Source organism: Schistocerca serialis, chromosome 4, assembly GCF_023864345.2.
Source record: "Schistocerca serialis cubense isolate TAMUIC-IGC-003099 chromosome 4, iqSchSeri2.2, whole genome shotgun sequence".
NCBI lineage: Eukaryota > Metazoa > Arthropoda > Insecta > Orthoptera > Acrididae > Schistocerca > Schistocerca serialis.
This window is the reverse complement of record NC_064641.1, coordinates 422,552,919-422,570,000: the sequence shown is the minus strand read 5'-3', so window position 1 is coordinate 422,570,000 and position 17,082 is coordinate 422,552,919. Positions and strand designations below refer to the sequence as shown.

The 17,082-nt window shown below is 45.6% G+C and overlaps 1 protein-coding gene across 1 annotated transcript in view; it reads left to right on the top strand.

The window, feature by feature from the left end:
• LOC126474506 (uncharacterized) overlaps positions 1 to 17,082 on the top strand; it is a 467,991-nt gene that overhangs the window by 427,265 nt on the left and 23,644 nt on the right. The window contains exons 4-5 of the mRNA XM_050101976.1: positions 6,862 to 7,052; positions 7,095 to 7,228. Coding sequence (XP_049957933.1) covers positions 6,862 to 7,052; positions 7,095 to 7,228 — 325 coding nt within the window. The remainder of the gene's footprint in view (positions 1 to 6,861; positions 7,053 to 7,094; positions 7,229 to 17,082) is intronic.

The following is a 17,082-nucleotide window of genomic DNA, read 5'->3' as shown; positions in this document are numbered from 1 at the left end:
ATGAGGCCGCACAATAATGACACTTGTTAGGAACTAAGATGTCATTTTTACTTTTTTATCCAACATAATCGCCATACTTCCCACAATGGCCTGGCCTTTTCTTAACCCCTTCCAAAAAAGGAATAGTCAGACTCTCTAAAATATTTCTCTGCCTGGAAGCGATCTATTCAGGTCTGTAGACGGGAATAAATCACAGAGAGACATGTCGGGCGAGCGCAGGAGGGCACGGCGCCATTCCTAAAGTAATTTATCCAGTTTTGCGGTGATAACTATAGAAGAACGGTGAAACAGAACATTCTTCTTAGCGAAATGGGCTCATGGTTCCTTAATTTTTTTGTCAAAGTGGTTCCTTATTTCACTGTAATATTGTCCAGTGATTATTTTATGTTTTCTAAGAAATCTACGGGTGTGATACCCTTGTATCCATAAAAATCGTTGTCGTAACGTCTTGGCCTATGGGACCACCTTCCCCGGAAACAGTCCATTGTTCTGATTGTTGATGGTTTCCAGAGAATCACGATGAATCTAGGTCTCCTTAACTATTGCAAATCGATGCAAGAAGAGTCTCGGATCTCGTTTATATTGCTCTAGATACAGTTTTCAAATTGAAAGTAGTTCTCACTTGTTGTCGACCATCAACAGCTACGGCACCCATCCAGCTGACAATTTTTTCATCGCCAAGTTATCATGTAAAATACTAGCTGCTGTAGCCCCTGAAACACCTATGACGTCTGCCACTTCGTGCAGTTTCGTTTGACAGACAGCGAGAATGCTCTCGTGGAGTTTTTCAACGATTTTTTTCCGTAATGTCATCTTCCGGGCATTCACGACGAATGTTTGTGTGTAAGCACAGACAACTCTACGCAAATGCCGCTGTTCTCAGTCGCTAAGTGAATGCCGTCGACCAATGGGTTGTCCGTGGTGACATGTAATGCCTGATACTTGGTATCCTCGGCACATTCTTCATGCTGTGGAGCTCAGGATATCGAATTCCCTAACTATTTCCGAAATTAAATGTTCCACACGTCTAGCTCCAACTACTGCTCCACATTAATTCTCATTGTTCGGCCAGAATCACGTCGGAAAGCATTTCACATGAGTCAGCTGAGTACGAATGACAGCTCCGCCGATGCGCTGCCCTTTTATACCTCGTGTGCGTGATACTATCGCCATCTGTATATGTGCATATCGATGTCCCATGAGTTTTGACACCTCTAAGTAGATAGCTCCTAGTATTGCCTTGAAGCAGCAGTTGGTCAGACGGAATGAGCCTATTGCCTAATCCGTAAGATATGTTTACTGAAGTTAATTGAAGTTCAGATCTTCTGGGTTGTTAATCCAGATTATATTTTTCCAAACAATCGACGTTTCGACCCCTCTGTTAAGATCATATTCAGCATCTTGTGGTGTGAACTGTAAATAGAGTACTTTCAGAGACCAGTGTTGCCTTCTCTTGTTGCCCGCGCTTATGCTGAAGAACTGGGATAATTGGGTAAAAATATTGAGCTAACACTGGTAGGCCATCGCCATTGGAGTAAATGGTTTGTAAGACAAGTTTACCCCGCGCTAATGCCGAAGAATGGGGTTATTGGCTCTGGCTACAATTCGTAAGCCAAAGTCACTGTTGTCGGCCGCGGTGGTCTAGCGCTTCTAGGCGCACAGTCCGGAACCGCGCGACTGCTACGGTCGCAGGTTCGAATCCTGCTTCGGGTATGGATGTGTGTGATGTCCTTAGGTTAGTTAGGTTTAAGTAGTTCTAAGTTCTAGGGGACTGATGACCACAGATGTTAAGTCCCATAGTGCTCAGAACCATTTTTAAAGTCACTGATCAGAAAGGGGTTTTTCCCGCACTTACGCTAATGAAGAGTTATTGATTAAAATCCCTCCTCCTGGTGTTCGTGAGCCACTTCACTGGCTAGAAGCGAAACGGGCAGAGCGTGAGAGGGGGAATGTTTATCAAAAATATTACTGTCCGCAGAGCTGGCTACCAGAGCGTTATTTGTATCCCTCGCACGCCGTCCCGCGTATTCCCTGATGGCAGGAAGTCACGATGCCGGAAGCCTAAAGCCGTCTTCTGTACTGAAGTTAAATAGGTTCTTAGAAATTTCGGTGGGTTGTCCAGATTTTCTTTTATAAATGTTGCTTTCTTTAGCCAGCACACGTACGTTCTTGAAATCAATGTCCAGGTCACAGTTCTCGTGATGCGCTGCCGCTGATTTCATACTTTGTTCCAGCCGCGTGGCCTTCGTGTCCCTTCATATTTTCTTTAACAGTTCTTGCCGTTTCGTCGATATATACTTTGCCCCAGCCACATGTCATTTCGTTGACGCCCGTAGTGTCGAGGGCATCAGGAGCATCCGTTTTCCGCTGGAAAAACTCTTCCACTTTGTTTCGATTCAAGAAAGTGGTCTGAATAACATTTTCCTTAGAATTCTGCTTATGTGGTCATTGAACCCAGAAACAAACGGCAACTTAACAGATTGAGGAGGTGGTTCCTCGTCCTACCTGTTAGCATGATCAATATATTGGTGAAAAGCCCTGATTGTGAACAGATTGTCATACCCACTGCCCTTCGCTGCCTACTTTACAACCCAACTCCGACTCCAGGCATTTGTCATAACTGATACGGAAGGCACGTGAAGACAGACAAACGCTTGTTTACTGCAGGTGAAAAAGGGCTAAATATACAGATGAAGTATGTTAAACTTCTAAATGTTTGCAAGACATTGGACACGTGGAATTAACTTTTTACTGACAAAGCTTCTATGTATACAACATTTTAAGTATTATGGTTGGGGACTTGGTATTTACTTTGTTAACACGGAAGACACGCACTTAGCACTGGCCGCGTGAAAAGCAATGGTACTGAAATCGAGTCCCGTGTTTTGTTTATGGTTGCAGACACAGCATGACTGTTGCAGTAGTCTACAGAAGACAGTTCATAGATGTCGTCCACTGAGGTCGTGTATACGACTGGAGTTAACTCCTTCAGCATCAGTTAAGGAATGAAGATGGTGTTTTGAGTCACCGTAAAAGGTTGCTATATAATAGCACGGACGACTACAGGTGTTTCAGTCAACATAAAAGTTTTCTAGGTTTGGTACCGCGTCATAATGTAAAAACTACTACTGCTATAGAAAAGCCAATATTTCGGCCACGATTGCAGCGGCCTTCTTCTGGGTGTAATGGTGCGTTCTAGCTACGCAGTGTCCTTTATATTTTGTTGTTAATGTTCACTGCGCATGCCATTACGTCATAATTTTAAAAAGGTAGTTAGTTTATTGGTCACTTAAGGAAGAAGGAGAGGGAACTTTATTTTAATAGGTTATTGCGGTGGAGGGAGAACGTGACCTCTGTTGTCCATTGGCTCTTGTGTTACGTGCCATGATTGGTGGCCATAGTCGAATGAGAAGTTGGCTGTTGTTTACCAACTGCTGGACGCCGGCCGCGCGGCGGCAGTTACTCGCCGGTAGTGCTCGTGCCTCGTGTTGACAGTGCGGTCTGTTGGGCTCTGATTGCTGGCAGCCAAGATGGGGCAAGCCTGAGTCCATCCTCCCTGTTCATGTTGTTAGGGTGTTTGAGTATTTCGATGGCCTCTCTGATTTTGCGTCTCGTCATAATTGGCTGCTTGGCCAACACACAGGCTTCGCTGAATTTTATTTCTTGTCCGCAGTCATGGTGATGTTCTGCCACTGCGGATTTATTGTGTTGCCCTAGATGAATGTAACGCTCGTGCTCCCGAATGCGCGTTGCTATTGGCCTACCAGTCTCTCCACATTCGCATTCCACCTTGTAAACGCCTGCAGTGTGTAATGCATCCACCTTGTTCTTGGTGGAGCCTAGCACGTCCTGGATCCTACGACAACTATAGAAGACAGGCTGCACTCCAACGTGGCGAAGGTGTTTGCCTATTCGGTCAGTGACGTTTTTCACATACGGTAAGCGTACTGTTGGCTGCAGTTTGTCTATTTCCTGCTTATCTTTCTTGCTTGTGTTCGTGGACAAGGCTGTGTTTATCGACTTATGGCTATAGCCATTGGCTAAAAACGTTGTGCGTAACCTTTTGAGCTCAGGAGTGATGTTTTGAGCATCACTTAGGCGCTGAGCACGGATTGCCAAAGAGCGGATGACAGAGTTCTTCTGCGCTGGTTGGTGGTAGGATTGGGCGTGCAGATACCTGTCAGTATGTGTAGGCTTACGATATACTCTGTGCCCCAGTGTGCCCTCCGTTCTCCTGTACACTTCGACGTCTAGAAACGGGATAGTACAATTCTTTTCTACTTCCAGCGTGAACTGTATCTTCCCGTGCATACTGTTCAGATATTCGTGGAACTTGTGTAGCTCTGTTTCACCATGAGGCCATATAGCGAACGTGTCGTCCACGTATCTAAACCAGCAACGTGGTCGTAAAGGAGCTGAACTGAGGGCCGTTGCTTCAAAGGCTTCCATGAATATGTCGGCTGCCAGCGGAGATAGGGGAGACCCCATTGCTACGCCGCCTGTCTGCTCGAAGTATTTTTCTTGCCATTTGAAGTACGTTGAAGTCAGGCACAACTCAACCAGGTCGCATATGTCTGGCGGGACATGCTCCTGAAGGATGTGGATGGTTTCATCTACTGGCACGTTCGTAAACAGTGATTTCACGTCAAAGCTGACCATGATGTCCGTAGGTAAAATTGTTTCTCCCTTTAGGCGTTCTATAAGGTGTGTAGAGTTCTTCACATAAGAGTCCGTCTTGCCAACTAGACGTCTTAGTTTGCAGGCTAGGTACTTTGCCAAGTTGTAAGTAGGCGAATTGATCCCATTCACTATTGGCCTCAAAGGGCAACTTTCCTTTTGTATCTTCGGAACACCGTAAATTCTAGGAGAGACTGGTACTCTGGGAATAAGACCCTTGGCTGTGTCAGCGTCAATTCTCGAGTCCTTAATCGCGGCCTGCGTCTTTCGAATTATCTTCGCCGTAGGGTCCGCCCTTAGTTCTTTGTAGATGGGATCATTTAATAATTCTTTCATCTTGTCTGCATACTGCAAGGTGTCTAATATGACAGTAGCATTGCCTTTGTCTGTTGTTAATATCACAATTTCGTCGTCGTTCTTCAGTTCGCTGATAGGTGCTCTTTCCTCTCTGTTGAGGTTGTGTTTCTGTGGCTTGGCACGTAGTAGGACTCGAACGGTTTCCTGTCTAATTTTCTCAGCTTCTATCGCAGATGTGTGCCGGAGTGCTGTTTCCACGGATTCGATAATTTCTTCCGTGGGAATCCGCTCAGGTGTGACGGCAAAGTTTAGTCCTTTAGCTAGTGCTTCTGTAGCTGCGTTGCTGATGGGATGAGAAGAGAGGTTCACCACTGTACGAGACGCATCCAGTCGATGCGTAGTGTTCCGTGTCGTCTTTGCTAGCTGCTCAAATGTCTTCTTCTGGCGAATGGCGGCGGTTTCACTAGCTGCATACGCTTGCAGGTGAGTAATTCTGTCGACGCTATTCCAGTCGGTAGGCGATAACGTAGATGATAGATGTATTTGCAGCAACTGTTTGTTGTTGAAGTCAAGTTCTCTCCGCACCTGCTGAATACGCTCCTTCAGAAGAGATTTACTTGCTCGCCTGTAGATGCTTCTTGCTTTGTGAGTTTCAATGTTAAATTTGAATTGAAGAAAGTTAGGTACAATGTCCTGATCCCGACACCTCTTCAAGTAGATAAGATCGTTGAGAAGCTTCCCTTTCTTCTTCCTGAATGTTTCCAGTTTGCGGATGTTGCTGTGTGTTTCTTCCCCATACAGGTTGCTAATATAATTGCGTAGGCTTCCGCGGCCAGAGTCAGTCAATATAAAAGTTTTCTGGGTTTGGTACCGCGTCATAATGTAAAAACTACTGCTGCTATAGAAAATCCAACGTTTCGGCCACGATTGCAGCGGCCTTCTTCTGGGTCTAATGAAGCGTTCTAGCTATGCAGTGTCCTTTATATTTTGTTGTTAGTGTTCATTGCGCATGCCATTACGTCATAATTTTAAAAAGGTAGTTAGTTTATTGGTCACTTTAGGAAGAAGGAGAGGGAACTTTATTTTAATACCTTTTTAAAATTATGACGTAATGGCATGCGCAGTGAACACTAACAACAAAATATAAAGGACACTGCATAGCTAGAACGCACCATTAGACCCAGAAGAAGGCCGCTGCAATCGTGACCGAAACGTTGGCTTTTCTATAGCAGCAGTAGTTTTTACATTATGACGCGGTACCAAACCCAGAAAACTTTTATGTTGACTGACTCTGGCCGCGGAAGCCTACGCAATTATGCAGGTGTTTCACTTTATTACGTGTTCGATGCCGGTGAGAGGGTATGCGAGATTGATAAGGTGGGTAAACATCAGAATTACTAAGCTGGGGAGACGATTTTAGATAAAAGTTTGAACTAAATACCTTCTCCGTGTTCCCACTTTCAGTAAAGTCTTATGCTGACGCAAGTTGCGCTTAAGTGACCAGTGAAAGCCCCATGAAAATTCGTCTAATAGTTTTGGAGATTAGCGTGCTCTAAGAGTCGAACAGACAGACACGACGGTTTTACAAATGGTTCAAATGGCTCTGAGCACTATGGGACTTAACTTCTGAGGTCATCAGTCCCCTAGAACTTAGAACTACTTAAACCTAACTAACCTAAGGACATCACACACATCCATGCCCGAGGCAAGATTCGAACCTGCGACCGTAGTGGTCGCGCGGTTCCAGACTGTAGCGCCTAGAACCGCTCGGCCACACTGGCCGGCGACGGTTTTACAGTTTTATTGTTAGTGTAGAACATATAGATAGAGAAAATGTTTCTGAAATTTCTGACATGCACATTTGTGTCACACTGTTTAATCGCACAGGAGCCGCGAACAACTCCAGTAGCGGCAAGGCCGGCGGCGGTCGACAGCGTAAGAAGCACCAGCTGCAGCAACTGCTGCGACGCGAGTCCGATGGAGAGGTTATCCGCCGCCAGCGGCTGGAGGAGGAGGGGGAGGATGAGGGAGAGGGAGAGGGGGAGGCGGGCGACGCAGGGGCGGCGGCGGCGGCGGCGGCGGCAGCAGCGGCGGCGGCGGCGGCGGCGGCCGGCGGCCAGGTGGAGGCGCCGCCCCTCATCTGCCCCCGCGGCGCCATGGTGGCGCAGCCGCTCGTCGTCGCCATCACCCTCACCGGCCTCGTGCTGCTCTTCGCGGTGCTCGGCTGTGGCTTCCGCATGCTCTGCCAGCAGAGGTGAGGGCACATGTACGGTCGAATCGCGCTCGACATCCTAACCTACCCCACCAAATTAGTTTGTTGCTGATTAATAAATGAATTAGCAATACTACATAACCGTTTCGAAATACACTGAAGTGCCAAAGAAACTGGTATAAGCACATGTATTCAAATACAGAGATATGTAAACAGGCAGAACACGGCGCTGCGGTCGCCTACGCCTATACAAGACAACAAGTGTCTGGCCCAGTTGTTAGATCGGTTACTGCTGCAACAGTGATAGGTTATCAAGGTTAAAGTGAATTTAAATGTGGTGTTATAGTCGGCGCACGAGCGATGCGACTCTGCATCTCCGAGGTAGCGATGAAGTGGGGATTTTCCCATACGAACATTTCACGAGTGTACCGTGAATATCAGGAATCCGGTAAAACATCAAGTCTTCGACATCGCTGCGGCCGGAAAAAGATCCTGCAAGCACGGGAAGAGAACCGTTAAACGTGACAGAACTGCAACCCTTCCGCAAATTGCTGCAGATTTCAATCCTGGGCCATCAATAACTGTCAATGTGCGAACCATTCAACAAAGCATCATCAATATGGGCTTTTGGAACCGAAGGCCTACTCGTGTACCCTTGATGAGTGCACGACACAAAGCTTTACGCCTCGCCCGGGCGCGTCAACACCGACATTGGACTGTTGACGACTGGAAACATGTTGGCTGGTCAGACGAGTCTCGTTTCAAATTGTATCGACCAGATGGACGTGTACGGGTATGGAGACAACTTCTTGAATCCATGGTCCCTGCATGTCAGCAGAGGACGGTTGAAGCTGGTGGAGGCTCTGTAATGGTGTGGGGTGTGTGCAATTGGAGTGATATGGGACCCCTGATATGTCTAGATACGACTCTGGCAGGTGACATGTACATGAGCATCCTCTCTGGTCACCTGCGTTCATTCATGTCCATTGTACATTTCGGCGGACTTGGGCAATTCTAATGGGACAATGCGACACCCCACACGTCCAGAATTGCTACAGAATGGCTCTCTTCTGAGTTTAAACACTTCCGCTGGCCACCAGATTCCCAGATATGAACACAATTAGCGTATCTGGGATGTCTTGCAACGTGCTGTTCAGAAGAGATCTCGACCCCTTTGTACTCTTACGGATTTATGTACAGCCCTGATAGAGTCATGGTGTCAATTCCCTCCAGCACTACTTCAAACAATAGTCGAGTTCATACCACGTCATGCTGCGGCACTTCTGTGTGCTCTGAGGGCCCTACACGATATTAGGCAGGTGTGTCAGTTTTTCTTTTTGGCTCTTCAGTGTGTATGCACAATACATGCTACAGAAGTAGTCGGAAATTGGATAAAGTTTTTCGTGGATGACGCTGTTCAATAGGATGTTTCACACAAATCCTGTTACAGGTTTCTGAGAGTAATATAGGGGACTTAGTAGATAATGAACTCTGTCCAGAAATATATCATTTCGGTGTAAAGTAAGTCTGAAGATCAGATCACTTTCAAATCTCCCACTTCACCGTAGCACGTACCAGTGACAATAAGCTCTGACCCAAGTGATCTAGTGGAGCCTGTAACTTGCACAGTGTATCGAGTACTTGTTCTTGGGTTCTCTTCGGCGTAACGAAAGACATCCTCTTCAAAGTCGAAAGCATAGTGCATATGTAGACCACTCGTAGACAGTGCTAGTCACGAACATACCACTTCCTCATAATCATTGTTATAGAAGGACGTAAACGTTGTGGCATATCAAAATAGCAACAGGAACTGACGACGGCGTCCTTTTCTCAGTATGTGTGTGTACCATGATGCAGGAGTTTTGAAAGTTAAGTGATCTTCAGACTTATTTTATATCCAAACAGCACTGTGCTGCACATACAGGGTGTTTCAAAAATGACCGGTATATTTGAAACGGCAATACAAACTAAACGAGCAGCGATAGAAATACACCGTTTGTTGCAATATGCTTGGGACAACAGTACATTTTCAGACAGACAAACTTTCGAAATTACAGTTGTTACAATTGTCAACAACAGATGGCGCTGCGGTCTGGGAAACTCTATAGTACGATATTTTCCACATATCCACCATGCGTAGCAATAATATGGCGTAGTCTCTGAATGAAATTACCCGAAACCTTTGACAACGTGTCTGGCGGAATGGCTTCACATGCAGATGAGATGTACTGTTTCAGCTGTTCAATTGTTTCTGGATTCTGGCGGTACACCTGGTCTTTCAAGTGTCCCCACAGAAAGAAGTCACAGGGGTTCATGTCTGGCGAATAGGGAGGCCAATCCACGCCGCCTCCTGTATGTTTCGGATAGCCCAAAGCAATCACACGATCATCGAAATATTCATTCAGAAAATTAAAGACGTCGGCCGTGCGATGTGGCCGGGCACCATCTTGCATAAACCACGAGGTGTTCGCAGTGTCGTCTAAGGCAGTTTGTACCGCCACAAATTCACGAAGAATGTCCAGATAGCGTGATGCAGTAATCGTTTCGGATCTGAAAAATGGGCCAATGATTCCTTTGGAAGAAATGGCGGCCCAGACCAGTACTGTCTGAGGATGCAGGGACGATGGGACTGCAAATGGGGCTTTTCGGTTCCCCATATGCGCTAGTTCTGTTTATTGACGAAGCCGTCCAGGTAAAAATAAGCTTCGTCAGTAAACCAAATGCTGCCCACATGCATATCGCCGTCATCAATCCTGTGCACTATATCGTTAGCGAATGTCTCTCGTGCAGCAATGGTAGCGGCGCTGAGGGGTTGCCGCATTTGAATTTTGTATGGATAGAGGTGTAAACTCTGGCGCATGAGACGATACGTGGACGTTGGCGTCATTTGGACCGCAGCTGCAACACGGCGAACGGAAACCCGAGGCCGCTGTTGGATCACCTGCTGCACTAGCTGCGCGTTACCCTCTGTGGTTGCCGTACGCGGTCGCCCTACCTTTCCAGCACGTTCATCCGTCACGTTCCCAGTCCGTTGAAATGTTTCAAACAGATCCTTTATTGTATCGCTTTTCGGTCCTTTGGTTACATTAAACCTCCGTTGAAAACTTCATCTTGTTGCAACAACACTGTGTTCTAGGCGGTGGAATTCCAACACCAGAAAAATCCTCTGTTCTAAGGAATAAACCATGTTGTCCACAGCACACTTGCACGTTGTGAACAGCACACGCTTACAGCAGAAAGACGACGTACAGAGTGGCGCACCCACAGACTGCGTTGTCTTCTATATCTTTCACATCACTTGCAGCGCCATCTGTTGTTGAAAATTGTAACTACTGTAATTTCGAAAGTTTGTCCGCCTGAAAATGTACTGTTGTCCCAAGCATATTGCAACAAACGGTGTATTTCTATCGCTGCTCGTTTAGTTTTTATTGCCGTTTCAAATATACCGGTCATTTTTGAAACACCCTGTAGTTTCAGCAGGGAGACTATGGCAGTTCTACCTCAAATGGAAACTTTGTTCTTTTGTGTAAAGAAACCAGCCAGTTGCTCTAATCTAATTTCATGATCCTTATCTAAATAAACCAGTCTTCTTAGCATATGTTTTGCATACTTTAGATGCAATTAATGGTAATAACTGTCATGGTAATGACTATACTTTATAGGCAAGATTGCGGCTTGTGTTCACATTTACCTAGGTGTCATCAAAACGATGGTAATTCATGACTCAAAAATGGCGTCTCCCCTCTCCCACTGTTGCAGTGTGCCCCTATTGGTCCTCCTGCCACCGCTTCCCCACCCACCTTAGCAACATCCTGAAAGTGTCAGTCTGTACCTCGCACGAGCAGCAGCAGCACCACTGCCTAGAAGTGTCTGAGATCATCCACTGCCTCCAATGGGAATAAAAGGAAAAAACAGTTTCATTTGAATATAAGTATTAATTCCTCCAGCTCTTGCATTATTATTATTATTATTATTATTATTATTATTATTATTATTATTATTATTTGTCATTTAGAAATGTTTTCTTTCTCTGATAGTGCAGCTTATTCCTCCTGATAATGCAGTCAACCAGACTGATTCACTTTTACATGCAACTGAGCTACCCAAAAATATGTGCTAGGGCTTTATTGTTGTTAATAAAAGGATCAGGCGACAGTTTTATATATTTAATAATTTTTCTGGTTTATTCAATAGATATACAATAATTCTTCAGTACAGAGATACATGGCATTAACTACTACTATAAATATGTAAGTATTTCTTTGGTGGATACGCACAGCTGTAGGAGTGCTTGGTTCAACCTGCGCAGTATTCACACTTGCAACAGCACTGAGAAAATCTAAAAACAATAAATATGTTAGACAATCATAGTAGTATTCACAGACACACACACACACACACACACACACACACACACACACACACACACACACACACACTGACTGTAACCTCCCAACAGATTATTTCGGAACCTCGCAATAAAAATGTGACTAAGCTCCCAATGAAAATGTGACTCATATATAACCTTTCAATAATTAATTGACTGTGAATCTAAACTGGTAAATCTAGACGTCAGCAATGCTGTGTCATGATCCTGAAAAGTCATTCTGAATAAACTGAAGATTCTTACCTCAATGAAGCCGCCAGATAACGCATATATATCTGCTCCTATAAAAAAATTTTCTGGCACAGCTCAGTGCAATGCTGGCCACTAGATTTTGTTGTGTACGGAAAACAACTGATTTTATTTACGATAATTGGCATGATTATGGATAGGATAAATTAGTAAAAAAAATTTAAATTCAGATGAATGACTGTCAAAAGTTATCTTTATAAGGAACATTATTATTCAAAGATTTTTTGAAAACATTTACGTAGGACTTTGATATAACAATAATACAAAAACAGTTGTTCCAATAAATAATAATAATTTTTGCTTTTACCTTATACTACATCGCTCAGGCACCGCCATCGTTCTCCACGACCGGCCTCGGTAATTCCATATAGCATATAAGCGCTCTCTGTGAGCTATACAACTCGATAATTGCTCTCTAAGAGCGACCTGACCCAACCGCCCGACTGCGAGCTACTACTACTACTGCTGGTGACACTGCTCTCTGCGATTCTATTGTAGGATACATATCGCTGCATACATATCGCAGGCAGCGCGTGAGCAATCCATCGAAGTTGCATCTGCTCGAGTGCGCTAGCAGTAAATTCCTTAGTCACGGACCTCTTACAAAACACACACACACACACACAGAGAGAGAGAGAGAGAGAGAGAGAGAGAGAGAGAGAGAGAGAGAGAACTCATAATCAGAAAAATCTGCCAGCTGCTTCCCGTTAACAGCGCAGCATACTACTAGTTACAACGACAGAATCATCATAACTAGATTTCAGCTATACAGCAACGTATGAGTACATACACACACTAAGTTCACAATACATACCGCCATAAATGCGAGCTCCACTTGCCTCTGTCTCCAGCAGAAGAAGAACAAGTAAACTGCTGACATTTCATCACTCGGTGGTCATGGTGGCTGGCTGATCACTACTCAGACCAGTCTCGCTGTGGGATCTGTTAATATTCCGCTGGTGGGGGAGGGGGGGGGGGAGGTGACAGCTAGAATCATATTTTACCAATACAGGCTCCCCAATCACCACGTATTCAACCATGCAGAGGAGAGAACCTTGAGTCATATTTTTTCAGTCAATTAGAGCAGAGAATGTTCACATCGTCTGTCATATCAGGACAGGTGGATGTCAACGCAACTACAGCTAAGATAGTAACAGGTTACTGTATAGTGCTGTGATATAGATCAGACCCAAACATAAATTGTCTGTGGGCCTAGACCTTCTTTTACAGAGAAGGTCCAGTGTGATACAAATACCGTCTGGAAGAGCAGACACAGTTGACGCTGATATAGTGAGTTCTATGTCTCATAAATAATAAATTTCATACCAGACAATGTCTGCCAGAGCAGACGCTGCTTCACAGTGAAGTTCTGTGTCCTACATAATAAACTTCTGTACCAGACACAGCTGGCACTGTACAGTACTGTGCACTATGTGATAAATATTGGTGCCACACAACATTTACCAGAGCAGATGCTGCACCATAGCAGAGTATACACACTGCCAGATGGTACATCTGCAAAGACGAAGACGATTTTGATCCGATGAGACATACGCCACCTGGTGGGTAGTAGATGTACTGAAAATGGTTTCAAAGTTGTCCACCAACAGATAGCATACTGACATGGCTACCAGGGTGCGACCTGTGTCTACCCTTTAGTTGGGAATGCTCACAGCCAGAAGGCTCAGTGTAGTGCAGATGTGTGAAGCAAACAGGCAACCAGCCATGGACATGCACTCCTGCTTCCTATAGGCAAGTGACCAAGTTGGGAAAGGTCAAAGTGTGGCCTTGCACGTGACAGGATGGTCCTTTCAGAGAATTGCCACACAAGTTTGATGTGATGCGTCAGTTGTACGATGATGTTGGTGTCAGTGGTCAAGTGTGAACATTCTTACACCCTAGATAAGGTTATGGAGGTCCACATAGCACAGGCGCCCGCCAGTAGGGGCAGAAGTGGCAGATTGTACAGCTAGCACAGCACAGATAAGAGTGTTTGGTAGCCTATACATGTCAATACAAACTGCTAAAAACCAGTTATTAGCAGTGGGACTACAGGCACACACACTTCTATTCCATCTTCCACTCACATTGCACCATCGACCTGTATGGCTCGACTGACGCCATCTGAGGATCACTTGGAAGATGGAATGTCGCGTTATGGTCTTCAGCAATGAAAGCAGATTCTGCCTGCACACAATTGGTGGTAGTTTGTGTCTACAACGTACACATGGTGAACACTGTCTCATAGAGATCATTCGTCCAAGTAACAATGGCGCCACCCAGGCTTTATTGTCTGAAGAGCAATAAGCTACAACTCTCGTCCACCTTCTCGAGAGGAGCTGTTCTTTTGCCATTCTTGTGCAGAAAGGTGATATGTTGTTCCAACTGGATAATACTTGTGCACACAGTGCCTGTGAAACTCAACGTGCCCTGTATGACAAGCAGTAACTTCCCTGTCCAGAAACCCGCATCTCGTGGTCGTGCGGTAGCGTTCTCGCTTCCCACGCCCGGGTTCCCGGGTTCGATTCCCGGCGGGGTCAGGGATTTTCTCTGCCTCGTGATGGCTGGGTGTTGTGTGCTGTCCTTAGGTTAGTTAGGTTTAAGTAGTTCTAAGTTCTAGGGGACTTATGACCACAGCAGTTGAGTCCCATAGTGCTCAGAGCCATTTTTTTGAACCCTGTCCAGAAAGATGACCGGAACTGTCTGCAATCGAGCACATGTGGGACAAGATGTGATGAGAAGTGGCTCATGTTACTCGTCAACCAACAACTCTTGCAGAAGTATGTGAACAGGTCGAGCAGGTGTGGCATAATTTATCCCAGCACAGTATTCGCCATCTCTACGATCGCCTGGATGCCAGAGTCAGTGCCACTAACCTGGGTTCAAAATGGCTCTGAGCACTATGCGATTTAACTTCTGAGGTCATCAGTCGCCTAGAACTTAGAACTACTCAAACCTAACTAACCTAAGGACATCACACACATCCATGCCCGAGGCAGGATTCGAACTTGCGACCGTAGCGGTCGCTCGGCTCCAGACTGCAGCGCCAGAACCGCACGGCCACTCCGACCGGCACTAACATGGGTGTTTCACCAAAGGTCGATATCTAGTATCACAGAACCGCTTGTGCTATTGATCTGTAAACGAAATCATACCATGTTCTCCATAAGCACTGTTGCAAGAATAAATCTTCAGTGGACTGGAAAGCTCTAAAAGTGTGTTCTAATTTCTTTCTGGCAATGTGTAATGAATATTGTGATAGACGATATCCACCAAACCACAGCGATACAGGCAGAGCAGAATCCTAAATGATTTTTTGAACCTTCTGCTGGAACAGACGAATCTTCATAGACTGAGCTGTCTGGATCCCACTTCTATACTCATGTTCAGTAAAAAAAGAACACTTTGAAAGACTAGAGATAGGATGTTCATATTCACAGTACATATACATTAGCACGTTCTGCAGAAATAATTAGCATTTCGGTCACCTCAGTTCAGCACGTGTCCTTTTGGCTATTAGGCACAGCGTCTGCTATGGGTCCTGGTAACTTGTTCCATGCATGATGGCATCAATGTGTATAAGGTGGTATAGCCATGCATGTTGCATTCACCTGGTTCCAAAGTCCATCTGTCTTGGTTGGCAATGGGTCACAACACTGCACCTGTCGTTTCACCACATCCCACACATTTTTTCCTAGCGACAAATCTGCTGATCTGGCGGACCAGAGCAAAAAGTTGGCATCCCGTGACACCAAGGAAGGAAGTGTTTGTGCAGCAACATGTGGTCGTGCACCGTCTTGATGAGAGATGGCGTCCAGGGTGTTGTGCAAGAAGGGTATGGCTGCGGGTCACAGGATGTCATTCACGTAGGTCACGCTCGTCACAGTGCCCTGGACACGCACCAAATGTGATTTGTGGTCACACCCAGTAGCACCCCACATCATAAGGCTTTGAGTTGGCGCTGTATGTTTCGTGCAAATGCAGCCGCTGTGATGACGCTCTCCCTGTCTGTGGCGAACCAAAATGTGGCCATCATTTTCAAACAAACAGAACCTGGATTAGTCTAAAAACACTATAGGGTGCCATTCTTGTCCGCAGTGACGTCGTTCCGTATACCATTCCCGTTTAGTATGTTTCTGCACATTCGTCAAAAGCTGGCGGAGAAGTGGACAACGCACGTGTAACCGATGCCGTAATAAATGGCAACAGACTGTCACTCCTGATAGTGTACGATGTGTTACACTGTTCCACTGCTGAGCTAGAGCCAGGGAGGCTGCAGATCTCTCTTGCAATGCCATTTGCGTAAGTTGTCGATCTTCTCAGGGGGTGGTCTGGGTGGTATGATCTGACCTATGTTGTTGTGTTCTATGGCCTTGGGTGAACCATTCTGGACATACCCGTTGCACTGCCGAAACACTTCGACCCACAGGAGCAGCAATTTCCCAGGTGGATGAACCACATTCTCTCATGTCAATAATGCGCCCTTTTTCAAACTCACTGATTTGATGATACGGTTCGCCCATACATTTGCGAGGCATCCTACACATCTGCTCAAGTCACATTGATCAGTTACCTCCGGTTTACAGCGACAACGAGAGACGCAGTTATCGAAGTTGAGCTTGAACCCGTGGGCCAACGTAGTTCAAATGTTAATCATTTCTGCACAGCATTTTAACGTAAATGTCCTGCAAATATGAACGTCGTAGCTCTAGTCGTTCAAGATACACTGTTTCCTCTGAACATGAGTGTATTTATACAAATGTGCATCTTGGCAACAAGGTAGTCCCTTTCTTAACTCTTCGCTGCGCATGTGATCCTTAACGAATGCACCAGCCATATTCAGCTCTGAAGAAGGCGATAAAGTCAGTGTTGTTGTTTTTCAGTTGATCATGTCTCTCTGTATAACGAAATGCAGGCACTTTGTACCACACAGTGACTAGCGGTCAGTGCATCTCCAGCACTTCGCAGTCTGTACACCTCTAAAAAAAAAATACGCCCTCCGCCTGCCGTCATAAGTACACAAAGGCCAGAGCTATGTTATAGGACTAGGTCGCCGGTGTAAACATAGTGGAGCATGAGCCAGCCAGCTGTACAGCCATGCAAGCCTACTGTGACGTGCAAGGATAAATCGGATATGAGGTTTACAGATGAAGGTAATGCAGGTCACCTAGTAATTGCTTGGTCATACGTTTACCACACAGCTCATGTCAGAAAATGGGAGACGTATGCACTTAACCAACACCGCTTCGAAAAACATATT